This window comes from Nannobrachium achirus, assembly GCF_963921795.1.
Source record: "Nannobrachium achirus genome assembly, chromosome: 20".
NCBI classification, from domain to species: domain Eukaryota; kingdom Metazoa; phylum Chordata; class Actinopteri; order Myctophiformes; family Myctophidae; genus Nannobrachium; species Nannobrachium achirus.
Window position 1 is genome coordinate 33,771,764 of NC_137827.1, and position 16,209 is coordinate 33,787,972.

The 16,209-nt window shown below is 42.9% G+C and overlaps 1 protein-coding gene across 1 annotated transcript; it reads left to right on the top strand.

The window, feature by feature from the left end:
• Positions 1–1,583: 1,583 nt before the first annotated feature.
• Positions 1,584–16,180, top strand: tmem62 (transmembrane protein 62). Its single transcript, XM_080750773.1, has 14 exons — positions 1,584–2,111; positions 2,543–2,654; positions 2,943–3,080; positions 4,078–4,123; positions 4,930–5,071; positions 5,451–5,575; positions 5,741–5,863; positions 6,219–6,374; positions 7,300–7,459; positions 7,673–7,871; positions 9,157–9,261; positions 9,390–9,508; positions 11,277–11,599; positions 12,246–16,180. The coding sequence occupies exons 1-13, from the start codon at positions 1,914–1,916 to the stop codon at positions 11,595–11,597; spliced, it is 1,944 nt and encodes a 647-aa protein (XP_080606899.1). The 5' UTR covers positions 1,584–1,913; the 3' UTR covers positions 11,598–11,599; positions 12,246–16,180.
• The last annotated feature ends 29 nt before the right edge of the window (positions 16,181–16,209 follow it).

Sequence of the window (16,209 nt, forward strand, 5' to 3'; positions counted from 1 at the left end):
AGGCTGATTTTTTAAAACACATTTTTGGACACTGCTCCTACAGATTTTGCCCTAAAATCACGCAAATCGCAACACAGTATGTCTACACTCATGTCATCAACATGGATCTGTCCCATATAGCGCCACCATCAGGCCGATTTTTTCAAACACATTTTTGGACACTGCTCCAACAGATTTTGCCCTAAAATCACGCAAGTCGTTACACAGTATGTCTACACTCATCTCATCAACATGGATCTGTCCCATTTAGCGCCACCTTCGGGCCGATTTTTTAAACACATTTTTGGACACTGCTCCTACACATTTTGCCCTAAAATCACACAAATCGCTACACAGTATGTCTACACTCATCTCATCAACATGGATCTGTCCCATATAGCGCCACCATCAGGCCGATTTTTTCAAACACATTTTTGGACACTGCTCCTACACATTTTGGCCTAAAATCACGCAAATCGGTACACAGTATATATATAGCGCCACCATCAGGCCGATTTTGGAAAAACACATTTTTTGCCCTAGAGTCTTACTGGTATTCATTTTATCAGACACTCCCCCTTCCTATACAAACCCATTGTAACTTCAAACTCCATTTTAACCATGATAGATTCATTGAAAACACACGTTATTTTTTCTGGTGACTCCTGACACCCACCTAATATATGCTTGACATGTTTTTTTTTTTTTTTTTTCTCGATAATTTTTTTAAATCATTTTTTGGGGAAAATGAAGAAAAGAAAATACAATAAAAAAAATAGAAATAGTAATAGATGAAAAAAAAAATCTGTCCAGGTTTAATAGACGATCATAAAATGACCACACGTTTTTTTTTAAAGTGATATATCCCTTTAAGTAAACTGAAGCGCGGGATACATCAGGCCCATAGATATGGCTTCATGATCAAACGGCTCAAAGTTTAACTTGTGTAAAATGTCCAGTCAAAAACTGTGGGGAAAAACATATGTTCAAAATTTGTTGTGTAAAATGTCCGGAATTAAATAAACTGAAGCATGGCCTATACATCTTGGCAGTGGCAGTGTGGCACACAATCAGATCAAAGTTTGTTGTACTCCCAGGGTCCTGGATCTATGGTTCCATTATTGGCCAAGCTTCGCAGGACCCGCTGTGATTGGCTAGTGGGACGCTTGATGAAATTAACTCATAAAATCACCGCTCACTTCACACTATGTGTGATTTGAGCGGTGCTTGATGAAATTAACTCTTCATAAATAATAGCACCGCTCACCTCACACTGTGTGATTTTTTAGTTTAGCCCACTAATTAAAGTGTTGAGCAATTATGTGTTGTTGTAATATAGAGTAATTTATATAGAATATATATTATATAATTTAAACACGAGGCAGTGGATGAAAAAGCACATCCCGACCAGTCAGTGTGTGATGCAGAGGAAGAGCTTCAAAGCGGGGCTGGAAGAGGGTAGGTAGCTGTCTAGGAGTTGGGGAGAGGACGCATGGGAGAGTTGGGAGGGATCTGTTTGGAACGCGACCCCACAAAATGACACTTCTCGCAAAGACTTGTGGGAGGATGCATCAAAGCGATGACGTTTCCGAGTCCAGCCGGTCAGTGTGGTGGCTCTGGTAGCTTAGCGAACTAGCAGCCTCCTCCTCCTCCTCCTTCACCACCACCTCCACCCCCTGCTCACTGACAGGAGAAGACACCTGAACGGAGCTCTGGATGAACGCTGAGCCTCGATGCCACCCTCCGGGCTGCGATGGACACAGCGACAGCGGTGTGAGCCCCAGCTTCTAGCCATGTAGCTAGCTAGTTAATGTTCGTGTGCTTTGTTAGTAGTTTATAGTCCCCCTCAACCACCACCACCAGTAACTAGCTAGCTATTGTGTCCAGGACAAGCAGCGGTGGTTAGCCGAACCTCTCGCCACTACAGGAGGAGGATGCTGAGGCTGTTCGGGTCGTTGGTTCTGCTCGGACTGGCCCTGGCGTGCATCACCTCCTGGGTGCTGGACAGCTATGACACGGCTTGGCACCCCAAGCGGAGCATCCAGCGCCCCTCCTCTGCCCGAGATGTGTCCGGGGGGGCTCTGCCACCGTATCCCGATGGCGAGTTGGACAATATATTCTGGTTCATACAGGTGAGACGAGACGCTTTATCCTGTCCTGTTATACAGTAGCTATGCACTCTAACATTGACTCCACAGAGCATTGATTTCATATAGAGTATTGATTCTACATTGTTAAAGCTATGAATTAAGTAGGACACTGAATTGTTGGCTATAGCTGGATTTGATGCCCTGCCAACCTATTTTAACTCCTGACAAATGAATTGGGGCACTGACTGGAGAGCTATCATTTAAAAAAAGAGATATAATCTCAGCACGTCCACAGGCAGTAGTGAAGACTTTGAACTCTGCTGGTATACTGTAGTAACCTGTTTATGCAAGGAGGACAAGCAAGGTGGCTCTGAGCTAATTCCTTGTCGTCAATTCTGCTCTGATGTTTCTTCTAATGTCAGACCTTTTTTAATTCACCCATATTTTGTTGTTTTCCCCCCGTTTGATTCAAGGTTTCTGACATTCACATTAGCCGATTCCGTGACCCAAGACGCATTCCAGACTTTGAAAAGTTCTGCACCAAAACCATTGAGGTTATCAAACCAGCTCTTGTGCTTGCAACGGGTAATTACATACTTCTCTCCTGCTTGTAATGTCAAACCTATTTTGCATGACACTCTATGCCATAGAGTTTCCCTGTGTCATACAAAATATGTAAAAAGCAGTCTATGCTTTTCACATAATCAGATGGCTAGGAAGAATCTTGTATGCAGTATGGCTGCCTGTTGCCTTACCGGAGTGGGTGGGGTCCTCATTTTTCTGACTCTTAGTCATAGATCTGTCTGACAGTAGTACTTATCCCTGACCTTGAAACGTCAAACGTCAATATTTCTCTCTCTTTGTGTATGACAGGAGATCTGACAGATGCTAAGACAGAGAGTAAGGTTGGGTCTCTGCAGCATGAGGTGGAGTGGCAGGCCTATCACAATGTACTGAAGAGGTCCAGGGTGATGGAGCGCACAAAATGGATCGACATCCGTGGAAATCATGGTGATTACTGCTAGCGCTACTGTTTGTAAATAATCTGTAGGGGGCAAATAAATCACAAAATGTTTTTTTTTTAATATTACAAGCATCTCTGAATAATGGCTTTCCAATAAATGTTTTCTTGCTCTGTGAAGAATTAATCCCTTGTCTACATAATGAAGAGAACATTCTTTGTTATGTTGATATTGAACTTAATAAGCATGTCATCGCCCCCACATATTTTGGAGCATTTATTTGAGTGCTGAAAATGAAAGCATTGTTCAGCAAATCTCTAGCACAGTTTTTCAGCAGCCCAAACCAACACAGCAATTTGTAACTTTGCTCTGCATAATGCTGTTCCTTAAACTGAACGAGCATCAGAGAAACAGATTACAGGATATTGGAGAATGGAAAGAGCCCATTGTCCATGCAGCTATTTATTGTAGCATCATATGAAAAAAGCCCCCCCTCCATTATTGGATTGTGGGCTATTAGATGCGAAACAAGATATCCGCACTTTGTTACAGTCTAGAAAAATCCATGGTATTGTATCTGTGGAGGCATTGCTTTTCCTGACAGATATTCTTATACTATTGATCACATCTTTTGAACAAATGTCCTGTCAGTTTGTCATTTTTCTTCTTCTTCTCTGGTAACGACGAGGGAATGATGTCGATCAATATCTCAGTCTCAGACTAGTAACACAAGGAAATGTAGTCCAGGAATTAAACATCCATTGTCTCGAAGGAAATTCTTCATCTGAATATTGGACTGTTGTTCTTTGGCTAAGACTGCCCTAGGATTGAATTCTGCTAGTACATTCCCTCCTTTGTAATGTTCCCCTTCCTATAAACGACAAGGGAACTGAAAAGAACTGCCCACTGTCATTTTCATAATTGCTCTGGTCTGGTCTGTCCTGTTGGTGTTCCTAACAGTTAAATGTCACTGGGCTCTCATGATGTCTCTGACTAGCTTGGAGCTCACTGTTCAGTGTCTTACCCCATTTCCGTTCTCCCAACAGATGCCTTCAACATAATCTCGTTGGACAGCATCAACAACTATTACAGGTCTGTAATATGGTGTGGTGTGTGTGTGTGTGTGTGTGTGTGTGTGTGTGCGTGCGTGCGTGCGTGTGTATAAATTGATTTTATAAATAATATCAAATAAATCAATTAGCCTGATTAACTACTTGAACTATTTTATACTTTTTCATACAACAATGTTGTGCTGAACGATTTAGACTATACATATTTGATTAATTGATTGATTGATTGATTGATTGAATACTTTATTTGTCAGAAATGTAAACATACCGTACCTAAAAAGGATGCCAGGTTAAAAGTGGTTAACTTGCATAGATAAATAATTCAATCCAATCGATTATTATAGTAAATATTATTTTTTAGTTGGCTTAACTGTTGCACCCCTTCTGAAAGTGTGATTAACATCAAGTCTATCTGACTGTTTGGAAACCATAGTCCAGTCTCTGTAGTGCCTGCCTTTGAAACATGAGTGGTAGCAGGCACATTTATTGACTTTAATCCAAGCTATCTGAGCTATCTGAAAGACAGAAATAGAAGCAACAGCCTGCATGGACAGACTGCTGCTCCTGTCCTTTTGACATGCACAATATTTTATGCCTCATTGTTCTGTTGCTCTTGAAGCTGATTGATGTCATGTCTCGTTAATGTTTCTAATGTTGTGGTCATCTCCTGCAAGACAAATTCCCTCAGAGGCATTAGAGGCCTCAGTCATTCATCTCTATAGCTTTGCAAATTAGATTATCCCTGAGATCATTCTGGATGCTAGCCGCTGGCTCGGTTCCAAACTGCACTGTTCTTGCCTTTGACTTTCTTTACTTTGATCTCTCTAGAAAGTACTCAGCTAATCAGAAAGTTGGCTCCTTCCATTATGTTCACAAAACTCCCTTTGGAAACTATTCCTTCATCTGTGCTGATGCTACCCTCACTCCAGGACCTAAGAGGCCATATAATTTCTTTGGGATTCTTAACCAGGTAGGCCTGCCTGGTGTAAATGAATAACAACGTGAATAATATATAAGCTGTAGTCATCTGTTTTAATCCCTCCTGTACTCTGATCTGTCTGGTAAAATGCATTTGCTTTACGTGTGTGTGTGTGTGTGTGTGTGTGTGTGTGTGTGTGTGTGTGTGTGTGTGTGTGTGTGTGTGTGTGTGTGTGTGTGTGTGTGTGTGTGTGTGTGTGTGTGTGTGTGTGTGTGTGTCTGTGGCTTAGAAAGGTATGCAAATAATTGAATATGTGCTGTGTACTTTGGTGAGATGTTTGCGTGATCCTTTGTGAAAATGCATCATTTACAACAAGCACTCAGTGACAAAAGCTGACAACCTGTGTTTTCCCCCTGCCAACGGCTCCCAGACCCAGATGAACTTGCTTGCATCATTTAGGGCTGAGAGTCGTAGCAGCAACCAGTCCATCTGGTTTGGTCACTACACCACCTCTACTGTCATCTCTCCCTCTCCTGGAGTCAGGGATGTGATGAGGTAACAGTGTAATGCATTGATGAATTTACATTGGTATACCTCTGCTATTTGCAAACTTACGGCTCTTGTTCTACTGTTACTATTACATCACTACTACTGACGCATTAGTTTGCTTCATGTGGCGTGTACAGTACTGTACTTATGCATACTGCCCCCTGTGTGCAGCTCAGCTGTCGCTTATCTGTGTGGACACCTGCACACTCTGGGAGGTTTGATGCCAGTCTTGCACAGCCGACACCCCCAAGGTACCCTGGAGCTGGAGCTGGGGGACTGGATGGACAACCGCAGGTAAGACACGATATATGAGCATGACATTCATTATTCTTTTTTTCTTTCTTTGGTTCTTCACTTCCATTTGTCTTTCTTTCTTTCTTTGCATCTCTTGGTACATTTCTTTGCATCTCTTGGTACATTTCATGTAGGGCTGCCTGCAACCATCGATTATTTTCTTGATTACTTTTTTAATTAACCGGGAAGTGCTTATAAGAAATGTTTCAACAAATTGATTAACCACTTATGTGTTATTTTTATACTCAAAATACGGATTAGATTATTAATCAAACGATTTATCAAATGACCGATTGTTAAATCGATTATTGAATTAAATCCTTATTTCTTGGTTCATTCCTGTTCCTTGCTGCAGGTATAGAGTTCTAGCCTTTGATCATGACATGCTGAGTTTCTCTGACCTGACGTTTGAGCAGTGGCCTGCTGTGCTCATCACCAACCCCAAGGAGGCACAGTACCTGCACCCCGGCCTGGAGCCTCTGGGTCGAATACCAAGATCAACGCACATCAGGTCTCCCCTCTGTGTGTGTCATCCTGAACCGTGACAGACTCCCACACTACCACCTTCTCATGCATCTTCTTCCAACTATGACTCCCTTTCTCTTATGCATTAAATCTTGATTTATGTAAAACCTGTCTATATCTAGATTTCCAGCCAGTGTTAGTATATATCATAATTCAGGGTTCCCACGGTCATGAAATTCCTGGAAATATTTTGAAATTAGAAAAATATTTTTCCAGTACTGGAAACGTTTTGGAATTGATCAAGGGTCCTGGAAGGTCCTGGAAAAAATAGCCATGCATTGTCTTTGGTTATTGATTTTGTTTATACCTCTGAAATGACAAATTAAACATTGGCCAAATTGTCAAATATTAGAGGCAGAAATTGTGAAAATGGCAGATCTACATGCTCACAACCCCTCGGCGTTGTGAGCATGTAGATCGGCTCTTTTCACAATAAAACCGTGTTATAAAAAATTCCTCTCGTCAGGGTGCCGGGGTCTCAAATATGATTATTTTGGGGGTCATGGCCTGAAAAGGTTGAGAACCACTGGCATACACTACCTGTCTTTGGGCATTGCGCATAGGAGTAAGTGACTCGTTATTGAGCTGAATTATTGTTATATAGTCCTGGAAATCGGGTTAAATATTCTGGAAAAGTTTTGGAAATTAATTGGTAAAGATGTGTGGGAACCCTGATAATTACATTTGACCACATTTTTGTCTGTATGACAGTAGAAACATTGCATAGGGATGTGAGTATCCAGGTCAGGATCTTTGTTTTAAAGTTCAGTTTTCTAGACAGTACATTGACATTGATTTTCTATATATGGAGTTTCCCGTTACCCTGCCACCAACCAACAGCTTTCTTGTAAGGTTTCCATCAGCTTTCACTACTATCTCACTAACTTCTGTTCCTCCTGTTTTCCCCACAGGATTCTGGCCTTTTCTGACGCTCAGGTCACAGCAGTGCATGTGAATGTGGACGGGGAGCCGGTAGGGGCCGGTCGTCCTGCTGGGGGCCCTCTGTATGTGGTGCTGTGGGACCCCTCTCTCTACCTCACTGGACTACACAGCATCCAGGTCACAGTGGAGGTTGGTACTGTTCTACTATATACAGTATGCTGGGACTCTGGAATGGTTTGTTTATTTGTTTCACGTTGGATTAATTTATGTTCTGTGTGTCTGTGTGTGTGTGTGTGTGTGTGTGTGTGTGTGTGTGTGTGTGTGTGTGTGTGTGTGTGTGTGTGTGTGTGTGTGTGTGTGTGTGTGTGTGTGTGTGTGTGTGTGTGTGTGTGTGTGTGTCAGGACTCTGCAGGACGGTCAACAGTGCGGGAGCAGCAGTTCACCTTGGAGGAGGAACTGTCTCCCAGCTTCGGCTTTGTTCAGTCCTTCATCCTCCTCACGGACCACTACATCCTGGGCCGCGTGGCCTTCATCATCATCATGCTGATGAATGTCATCGTACTGCTGCTCTTCAGGTTCCTCCCTGTTCCCTCTGGCAGAGGTCAGCTAACACCTCCCATCGAACAGGATTTGTCTATCTCTATAGCTATCTCTGTTTCTATATGTATCCAGGGTTCCACGGTCATGACATTCCTGGAAATATTTTGAAATTAGACAAATATTTTTCCAGTACTTGAAAAGTTTTGGAATTGATCAAGGATCCTGGAAGGTCCTGGAAAAAAATAGCTATGCATTGTCTTTGGTTATTGATTTTGTTAATACCTCTGAAATGACAAATTAAACATTGGCCAAATTGTCAAATATTAGAGGCAGAAATTGTGAAAATAGCTGATCTACATGCACGTTGCGAGGCGTTGGGAGCATGTAGATCTGCTATTTTCACAATAGAACCGTGTTATACAAAATTCCTCAACTCTTTGTGCTCGTCAGGGTGCCGGGTCCCCAGTTAAAATATGATTATTTCGGGGTTCACAGCCTGAAAAGGTTGAGAACCACTGGCATACACTACCTGTCTTTGGGCATTGGGGATAGGAGTAAGCGACTTGTTATTGAGCTGAATTATTGTTATATATTCCTGGAAATTGGGTTATATATTCTGGAAAAGTTGTGGAAAAGTTTTGGAAATTAATTGGTAAAAATGTGTAGGAACCCTGTGTATCTGTTCACACATAAGTAGACCAATCACAACACAGCTGTGTGCCACATGCATTGAACGAACCACACAGCTCAGCTGATGCTGCTACTGTACGTCAACCACAGCTCAGCAATGTTAGCACTCAGCTGACGCTACTGTATGTCAATCAAAGCTCAGCTACGTTGGCACTCAGCTGATGCTGCTATACCAATCACAGCTCGAATGGGGGCTGTTCCCGGCAGGTCTGAACTGATCATCTTTCGAATAATCCTGTAGTCTGAGGGTTTTACAGACATAATGTTAATGTTATCGACAGGATCAGAGTCTCCCTGATTTTGAATTGTAAATAAACATGTTTGATATTTACGACTTAAAACCCTGTAGTGTGATAGGAACAGCCATGGAATATTGAGCAGAAACCGGCAGTAGCCAGTGAGAGTGAGCTGACCGAGAAGTGTCTCACCTCCAGCTTGAACTGGAAAATGTATAAACCATGCATTTCCCATCTTCTCAGCCATGACTTCATCCAAATATTTAGTTTTTCTGAGCAAAACAGCATATACAAGTGCTGCATTACAATAAATGGAGTTCGTTTTGCAAATGAAATTATATTTAATATAATTGTAAATAATTGTAATTTGTTCATTACGTCATTCAGACACTAAACTCATTTTCTGCCATTCCTCTCCAGCATCTACGGGGCTGTCCTCTCAAGTTAGCTTCTCCCTCCACCTGGTCAGTAAGATGAACACCTTCTACTATTCTCTACTGCTCTTCAACCTGTGTACAGCCTTGGGTGAGTCCTTTTTCTCTACTCAGATATGTTGGCCAGACAAGAGTAGTACTAAAGGGTGAACATCTTGATATTGTAAAAGCCCTACTTATGTCATGACGGACACCGTGGCTTGTTCTGTCATCCTACAGGTCCGTGGTTCATAGGAGAAATGATAGATGGCCACGGTGGTGCCTGCTTCGCATTTGGAGTATTCATCGATGGCCACTTCCTGGAGGGCAGTCTCACTTACGTTGTTGGCGTCATTCAAGTAAGTAGACCTCTCTATAGATAGTGTGGAGTTTCCATATTAACACTGGTGACATGTGTTGATAGCATAGTTGTATAAAAGAAAAATGGTATACTGTATATTTCCTGCTTATGCTGAAACAACAAAATAAGATGAGGCGTATGTGTGGTGCAGAGGTTAAATTGCTGCCTACCACCATGGAGACAGGGGTTAGATTAGCTTTGTCAGATGTGCTCTCAAACAAATTGACCGTGTTGTTCACAGGAGGGAAGCAGGCAGGGGATAATCTTGTGACGTGTAGCCAGACTTTCAGAGATCTCCGCCTACTGATAGGTCTGGTGACGTTCTAGCCTGGCACAGCCAGACTAATATCCCTGCGTAGATATTAATCTGGAATCTCTGTGTGGGACATGCAGTTCCAAGGGGCGTTTTCTTCTCCAAAAAAGGCATCTGGTGATACACCAAACCCATATTTGCATAATGGGCACTGATTGGTCCCTCACTGCTTCGGAGGGAGTGAAATCCAATCACAACTGAGCGGTGTCAGACCAAAACTGCAGAGGGCATTTTTGTTGCAATGGTAGATTTGTCTGGTTTCCAGGCTAGTGATGTTCTAATTCTGTGTGTGCCAGAGGTGGATGGTAACAGGTCTGACATTAAAAAACTAAAACCTGCATTGCAGAACCAATGCAAAGGACGGAGGGCGGTCCTTCCTAATCTGGGTGGAGGAATTTAGTCGGTGTCGTAAAAGCGGAAACGGAGTGTCCTACAAAAATAATAAAAGCAGTGTGTCATTGGTTGCTGCCCGTCCAATGAATTTAAATGTATCCAGATAATTTGATAAAAAAGAACGACTCTTTCGTCGTGCACGTTTAACCTATTTAGAACGGGTACACAATACACATTATTGTGTTTCATTATTTTATGCTTTAACTATTGAAAAATAGCAGATATACAAGGTGCAGCGCTGCGAGCTTGTATATCTGCTATTTTCACTGTTAAAGCATTCAATAATTCTAGGCCTAAATGGGTTCAAGACCAGTAAGACTCCCTAATCGGGAGATAAGCGACCGTTGGTCGCTTATCTCCACAAATATCACAACCTCCACCTCTCACGTCATACGGGTAGCCATAGTTACACCTGGAATGTTGAATCTCCATATATGGAGATAACCTACGCATCACACAAAGTCTGACCTCACCAGCCCATACTTGGGCATGGACGACTTATATCTCCATATACGGAGATGGCCATATATGGAGATACGATGACATCACAGAGTCCACAGCTGATGATGTGGCGTGATGTCATACAATACACAAACAAGCCCTATATAAAGGGGCAATTCTCACCAGGGAAGAGAGCATTGCCTGGAATGTTGAATCTCCATATATGGAGATAACCTACGCATCACACAAAGTCTGACCTCACCAGCCCATACTTGGGCATGGACGACTTATATCTCCATATACGGAGATGGCCATATATGGAGATACGATGACATCACAGAGTCCACAGCTGATGATGTGGCATGATGTCATACAATAAACAAACAAGCCCTATATACTGATGCGATACGATGACATCACAGAGTCCACAGCTGATGATGTGGCGTGATGTCATACAATAAACAAACAAGCCCTATATACTGATGCGGAGATATGAGCAGGGCAAAGGTGTGACGTGTGACGTGTGACCGACCGACGGACGGACGGCCGGTGGAGGTTTTCATAGTAAACTGCTCCCTGACGGTCGCAATTAATTCCTTCCTCCTTGCTTCCTGTGCAGCTGCTCTTCTTCAACATGCCCCTCACCTGCTACCTGTGTTGGAGCCTGAACCAGCGTTGCCGCGGCAACACCTTTCGCTCCCACTTCCTGCGGCCAGGCTGCCGCTGGCGGACTCTGCTGGTGCACGCCGCCATGCTGCTCCTCCTGACATGGCAGGCCTACTCCTGCTACTTCCTGTTGGAGACTTACGGCCCGCTGGCCTTCTTCCTGTCTCCGGTCCGCACGTGGGCGCTGGGCCTCAGCCTGCTGCTGGTGTACCGCGCCTGGACGGGCCCGGCACCTCATCTCCGTGACAACAGCAAGACCACCTCTCCCTCTTGACAGTAACATTTTAAGTTTTTGTTCTTTTTGCACTGTGCCACCCCAGTTCTCCATGAGCCTCACATACATTTAGCCGTTTCAACCGTTTCAAATGAAATGGGGGGCCATGGTGGGCAGGGTTTTATTTGTATTCACCAACAGTGGTCTGTTCAACTAAAGCAGATTCTGCACCTCAACTTATCATGCCTTTCCATGCCAAGCACCCCCAAATAGCCTGTTGCAGAATGGGGAAAAAAAGGGAAAAGTTTGTTAAAGTTTGGAAAATTACATCCTTGTTATGTAGGTCTGACCTTAATAGTCAACTAATCGATATATTAAATAACAAATAGTTTGAAACTATTTGGGAGAAACCATGCAAGTATATGTTAGTATCGGACACCCACAGCCCAAATGAAATGTTCCTCTATTGCATAACCTTTTTTATATTATGCAAAAATACTGATCAGACTCAGTCAAAGCATGCAGAAGTTGCCTATAGTCGACTGCCAGGCATTAATCGGCCAATCAGATTCGACTAGCTGTAGTCGGGGACAGGCCTCCTGTTGTGACATGCGCAAAATAGGGATGGTAGGTTCAATTGAATTTGATTTGAAATGAAGTTTTTTATATCTCCATTTCCTCCCCCATTTCCCTCACCTTTCCATTCAGCCCCCTGGCCCCTCGTGGCAGCCTGCACTTTGAAAACCACTGTCCTTTTACAAACCGTATCAGCTCTAACACAAGCCCTGTTACTCCTGTAGAACCTGTGGACACTGAGACAACAAACTGACAATATTTTGAGCATCGCAAACAACATTAATATGTTTCTACAGCCATGTTGAACAAAACTAAAACGGGGAAAAACACATCAGCGACCAGTGAATCATTTTAAACTCACACACTGTATTTGTGGCCTTAGTGCCATTGGATTTTTAAATTTATTATTGTACTGTTTTGCATGTTTCTGTGCTGTGCTGATTCTGGTGAAATTGAGAGCCATTACAGAAAGCTCAAAAGACTGCTTCCAGTGAGCCCACGGCACTGGCGGTTCACCCAGAAAGGCAAAGCGAACATACATCCATCCTAGTCGACAGAATAGACAGTTTTGCAAACACACAAGCTGGAGAGTTTGTCTCATTTGTTTATCTCTGTACGTATGTGCGACATACAGTACAAACCACAGAGTGGCATGTACAAAGTGGTCAGTCACAGTCATCAGAGCATAACGGCATTGTCATAGACATACTCTCAAACAGGAGCACGCACAATGCAAGTGCACGACAACACACAAGCTCACTGGAGAAATGCATGACACATGAACATAACTATTATTATTTAATCTTTGGAAGTGGAGTGTGGGCGAGGGTCACCACACAACAGCAGTGTGAAACAAGTCTAAAAATCTATTTTTCCTCTCCTCCTCACAGTTATATATTGTGTCATTGCACTACCCACATGCCACATCCACACACAGCATTTGTACTCTCCTCACTTCCTTCCAAAGTCACTTGACTTTATATCACCCACTATCCCGTTTCTAGGTAGTATTGTTTTAATATGCATGTTATTGTGAGCACATTTCTGGCCATGTTCATAGCATGTGTATAGTGTAAAAAGACAAACTTAATGAAGGAGCCTATATAGCGTTTCACTGTATGGGAACTGGTCTTCTGTATGCTGCAGATGATGGTACTACCGGTACATGAGAGCTGTCTTCTGCCGTGGTCTCAGACAAAAATAAGCTGACTCGTTGTCTAGAATACAAAAATAAGCTGACTCGTTGACTAGAATACATCTAGCACTTTTTTTGGAAGGGTTGCCTTGGCCAACTGCCACCTTACCTCTGCCAAAGGATGAATAAGAGCGAAATTACGTTTTTAATTCAAACCCATTTTGCTCACTGATGAAGGCTGAACGTGCCAAACCACTGATCCCCCTCCCCTCTGTTTACTGACACATTAGTGTCCCTCAATGAGCAAAGAGTATATATTGTACCCCCCATCAACATGCCCATAACATGGATAAATGGCATCAGCTACAGAGCTTAACCGCTTAAACCCTTAGTAAACTGGTACCCAGTTGACCGAGGTCTGTTCTTTACTTTTCCCTCCACATCAATTCTCTTGCCCAAAAATAGCTAATCTACAAGCTCACAACGCGCTGCGACACACAGGCATGTAGTTCGGCTATTTTTCTTTCAAATACCCCCCCCCCCCCCCCAGAATAGAGATGCTAGGGTTCAAGTTGTTAAATTTTATATAAAGTGTTTATACATTTCAAGTCATACTTGGTACACTTACACACAGATTAAACCAGTACTTAATTCATGTATGAATATTTTAAGTATGATGTGTGTACAAACCGTTTTGGACATAGCTGAACTGCCTGGGCAATTTAAAGGTTTCTGCTGTTTATTTTATTTCTGGACTACTGTATTGTAATGCCAAACATGATGATGACACAGAGGCTGGCCTGACTTCTCATACTCCTTGCTAAATGTCACACTACATCAGCTGTGCGTTTCTCAGGAAAGTGAGCACTTGAACATTAGGCTGGACCCAGTAGTTTTTCAGTAACTGATGTTTTTATACTGCAGTAGCTCAGCGATAAACCATGTTGAACAATGTAGACGTGTGGTGGCTAAAAAGAAGTTTTAGAAATGATGAATGTGATTTTAGCTGTGGTGAAATGAGATGAACTTGTATTATGCCGTTAATTTATTTTGTTTGTACTATGTGATCCCCTCCTCCCATGTTTGTATCACTGCACTGTTGATGGGGATCTATTCTAGGAGGATTGTCCTCCCTTACAATCGGTCTGTCTAGTTTTAATCAAAGTATATGAAGTACATTTTCACAGCTTTGTTTGTGAAACCATGCTTGTTCAGAATGTAACTTACTTTTGTGAGTGTGTGTGTGAGAGCAGGCGAGTTATGTATGCAGCTACGGATCTATGAATTCTGGGTGACCATTAGAAGCAGTGTTTCTAGCACTGGATGCCTGGTTGAGTAATTATACTAACAAAGTAACCTGGGACGACAGGACTTACATGGCCAGTATGAAAACCTAATGTCTTCTGAGAACTCTGGCAGACATCCAGAATTCATAGTTGCATCATGCATAACTCTCGGTTTATATTAGTCTAAAATGTAATTTATTTTGTGCTCAAAAGCTGTAATAAGACATATGTGGGGACACTACTGGGAATTATGTGGCCCATCACAGTTTATATCCCACTGGACCACTGTATTTATTTAGCTGTAAAGCCCATGTGACTTCAAGTATGGCATGTTTTCCACCTGTTTGGAAGATAATATTGAGACGGTCTCTCATCCACTATGGACTTGACTGACATATTTTACCTATTTGTTTGACAAGCCTTTGTTTCTGTGAAAGCCCAACTGAATGTGAACTCCCATTTTTTTTTAAAGTGAGAGAGCAGTACCAAATAAGGCAATTTGACAGACCTCGTGATTAGATTTCTGTCTTGAGATTTCTTTTTTTTTTTTTTATATGTAGGCTATTGACACTCATTCAGTACCTCTCACAAGTTATCTGACACGTCCACTGGGGGGCGGTATTCTCAGCTCAAGTTAACGTTTTCCTTTTCCCCAGTCATGCTCATAGAGTTATGCTCATTCCAAATTCCCGTGCTGACCCCTACTGGTTGGTCCTGGAGTGGGTGTAGAGAGAACTATAGCCCTCCTGCAATACATGTCATGTTGCTAGCTGCTTCCTTTCACTGGCAACATACTCTCAGGTCCACTCCATGCTGAACAGGCACCCCAACAATCCTGCAGTGAGAGATTACCATCCCCGCCCTCCCTGGTTCCCATTGAAAACACGGCCAATTGTGTTCATTGGAGCGCCCGGGCCAAGCTGGATGCACCGTGGAGCAGGGGTCTTCAACAGGGGGTCCGGGACCCCCAGGGGGTCCTCAGAGTTACTACAGGGGGTCCTCCAAATCTTTGTGTGAGAGAAACCTGTTTTTTTCTGCCTTTTTATATTCACCACTTGAACTCTATGTGGGTCCATATTCGGAGAGCTTTAGCCAAAAATAGCAGATCTACAAGCTCACAACGCCTCGCAGCGCGAGGCGTTGTGAGCTTGTAGAACGGCTATTTTCGGCAAAGAGGTTTGGTGTAGAGGGGAAAAGGGCAGACCAAGTACAGAGTGAAAGGTAAAATGTATTATTATTGACGGTTCAAGTGGTTAAATATCTTGCTGTCAAATTATGAAACTATATGGAATCTATACAAAGGTTGTGGGGGTCCCTAGTTCATCTCTCTCTCGGCTAAGGGGTCCTTAGCCTGAAAACGTTGAAGACCCCTGCCGTGGAGGATTCAAACCCCACTCTCCACGGTGGTGTGCAGGAAATGTATCCTTGCGCCACCCGGTGATCCGGACATCCTGATTGGATTTTTCCGTTAGTTCAGCTCAGTTTCTCCATTTTCTATGCATGGGACCGTTATTTTTCTGCATCGTCATAAGCACCAATGCCTTGTCTAAAAGGGATAAGCCTCACAGCTCTACTGTCATCAGCACGAAATGCCACCAATCATAAACTAGTGACAATTTATACTGTACATTGAGTATCTTAATTTTTCCACATCCTCTCCTGTGGTAAAAACGTC

Excerpts from the sequence above, each read along its gene's own strand:
- tmem62 (XM_080750773.1), top strand. The coding sequence starts at position 1,914 with ATGCTGAGGCTGTTCGGGTCGTTGGTTCTGCTCGGACTGGCCCTGGCG. Across the intron at positions 3,081-4,077 it reads CGACATCCGTGGAAATCATG|ATGCCTTCAACATAATCTCG; the intron begins GTGATTACTGCT and ends TTCTCCCAACAG. Across the intron at positions 7,872-9,156 it reads CCCTGTTCCCTCTGGCAGAG|CATCTACGGGGCTGTCCTCT; the intron begins GTCAGCTAACAC and ends ATTCCTCTCCAG.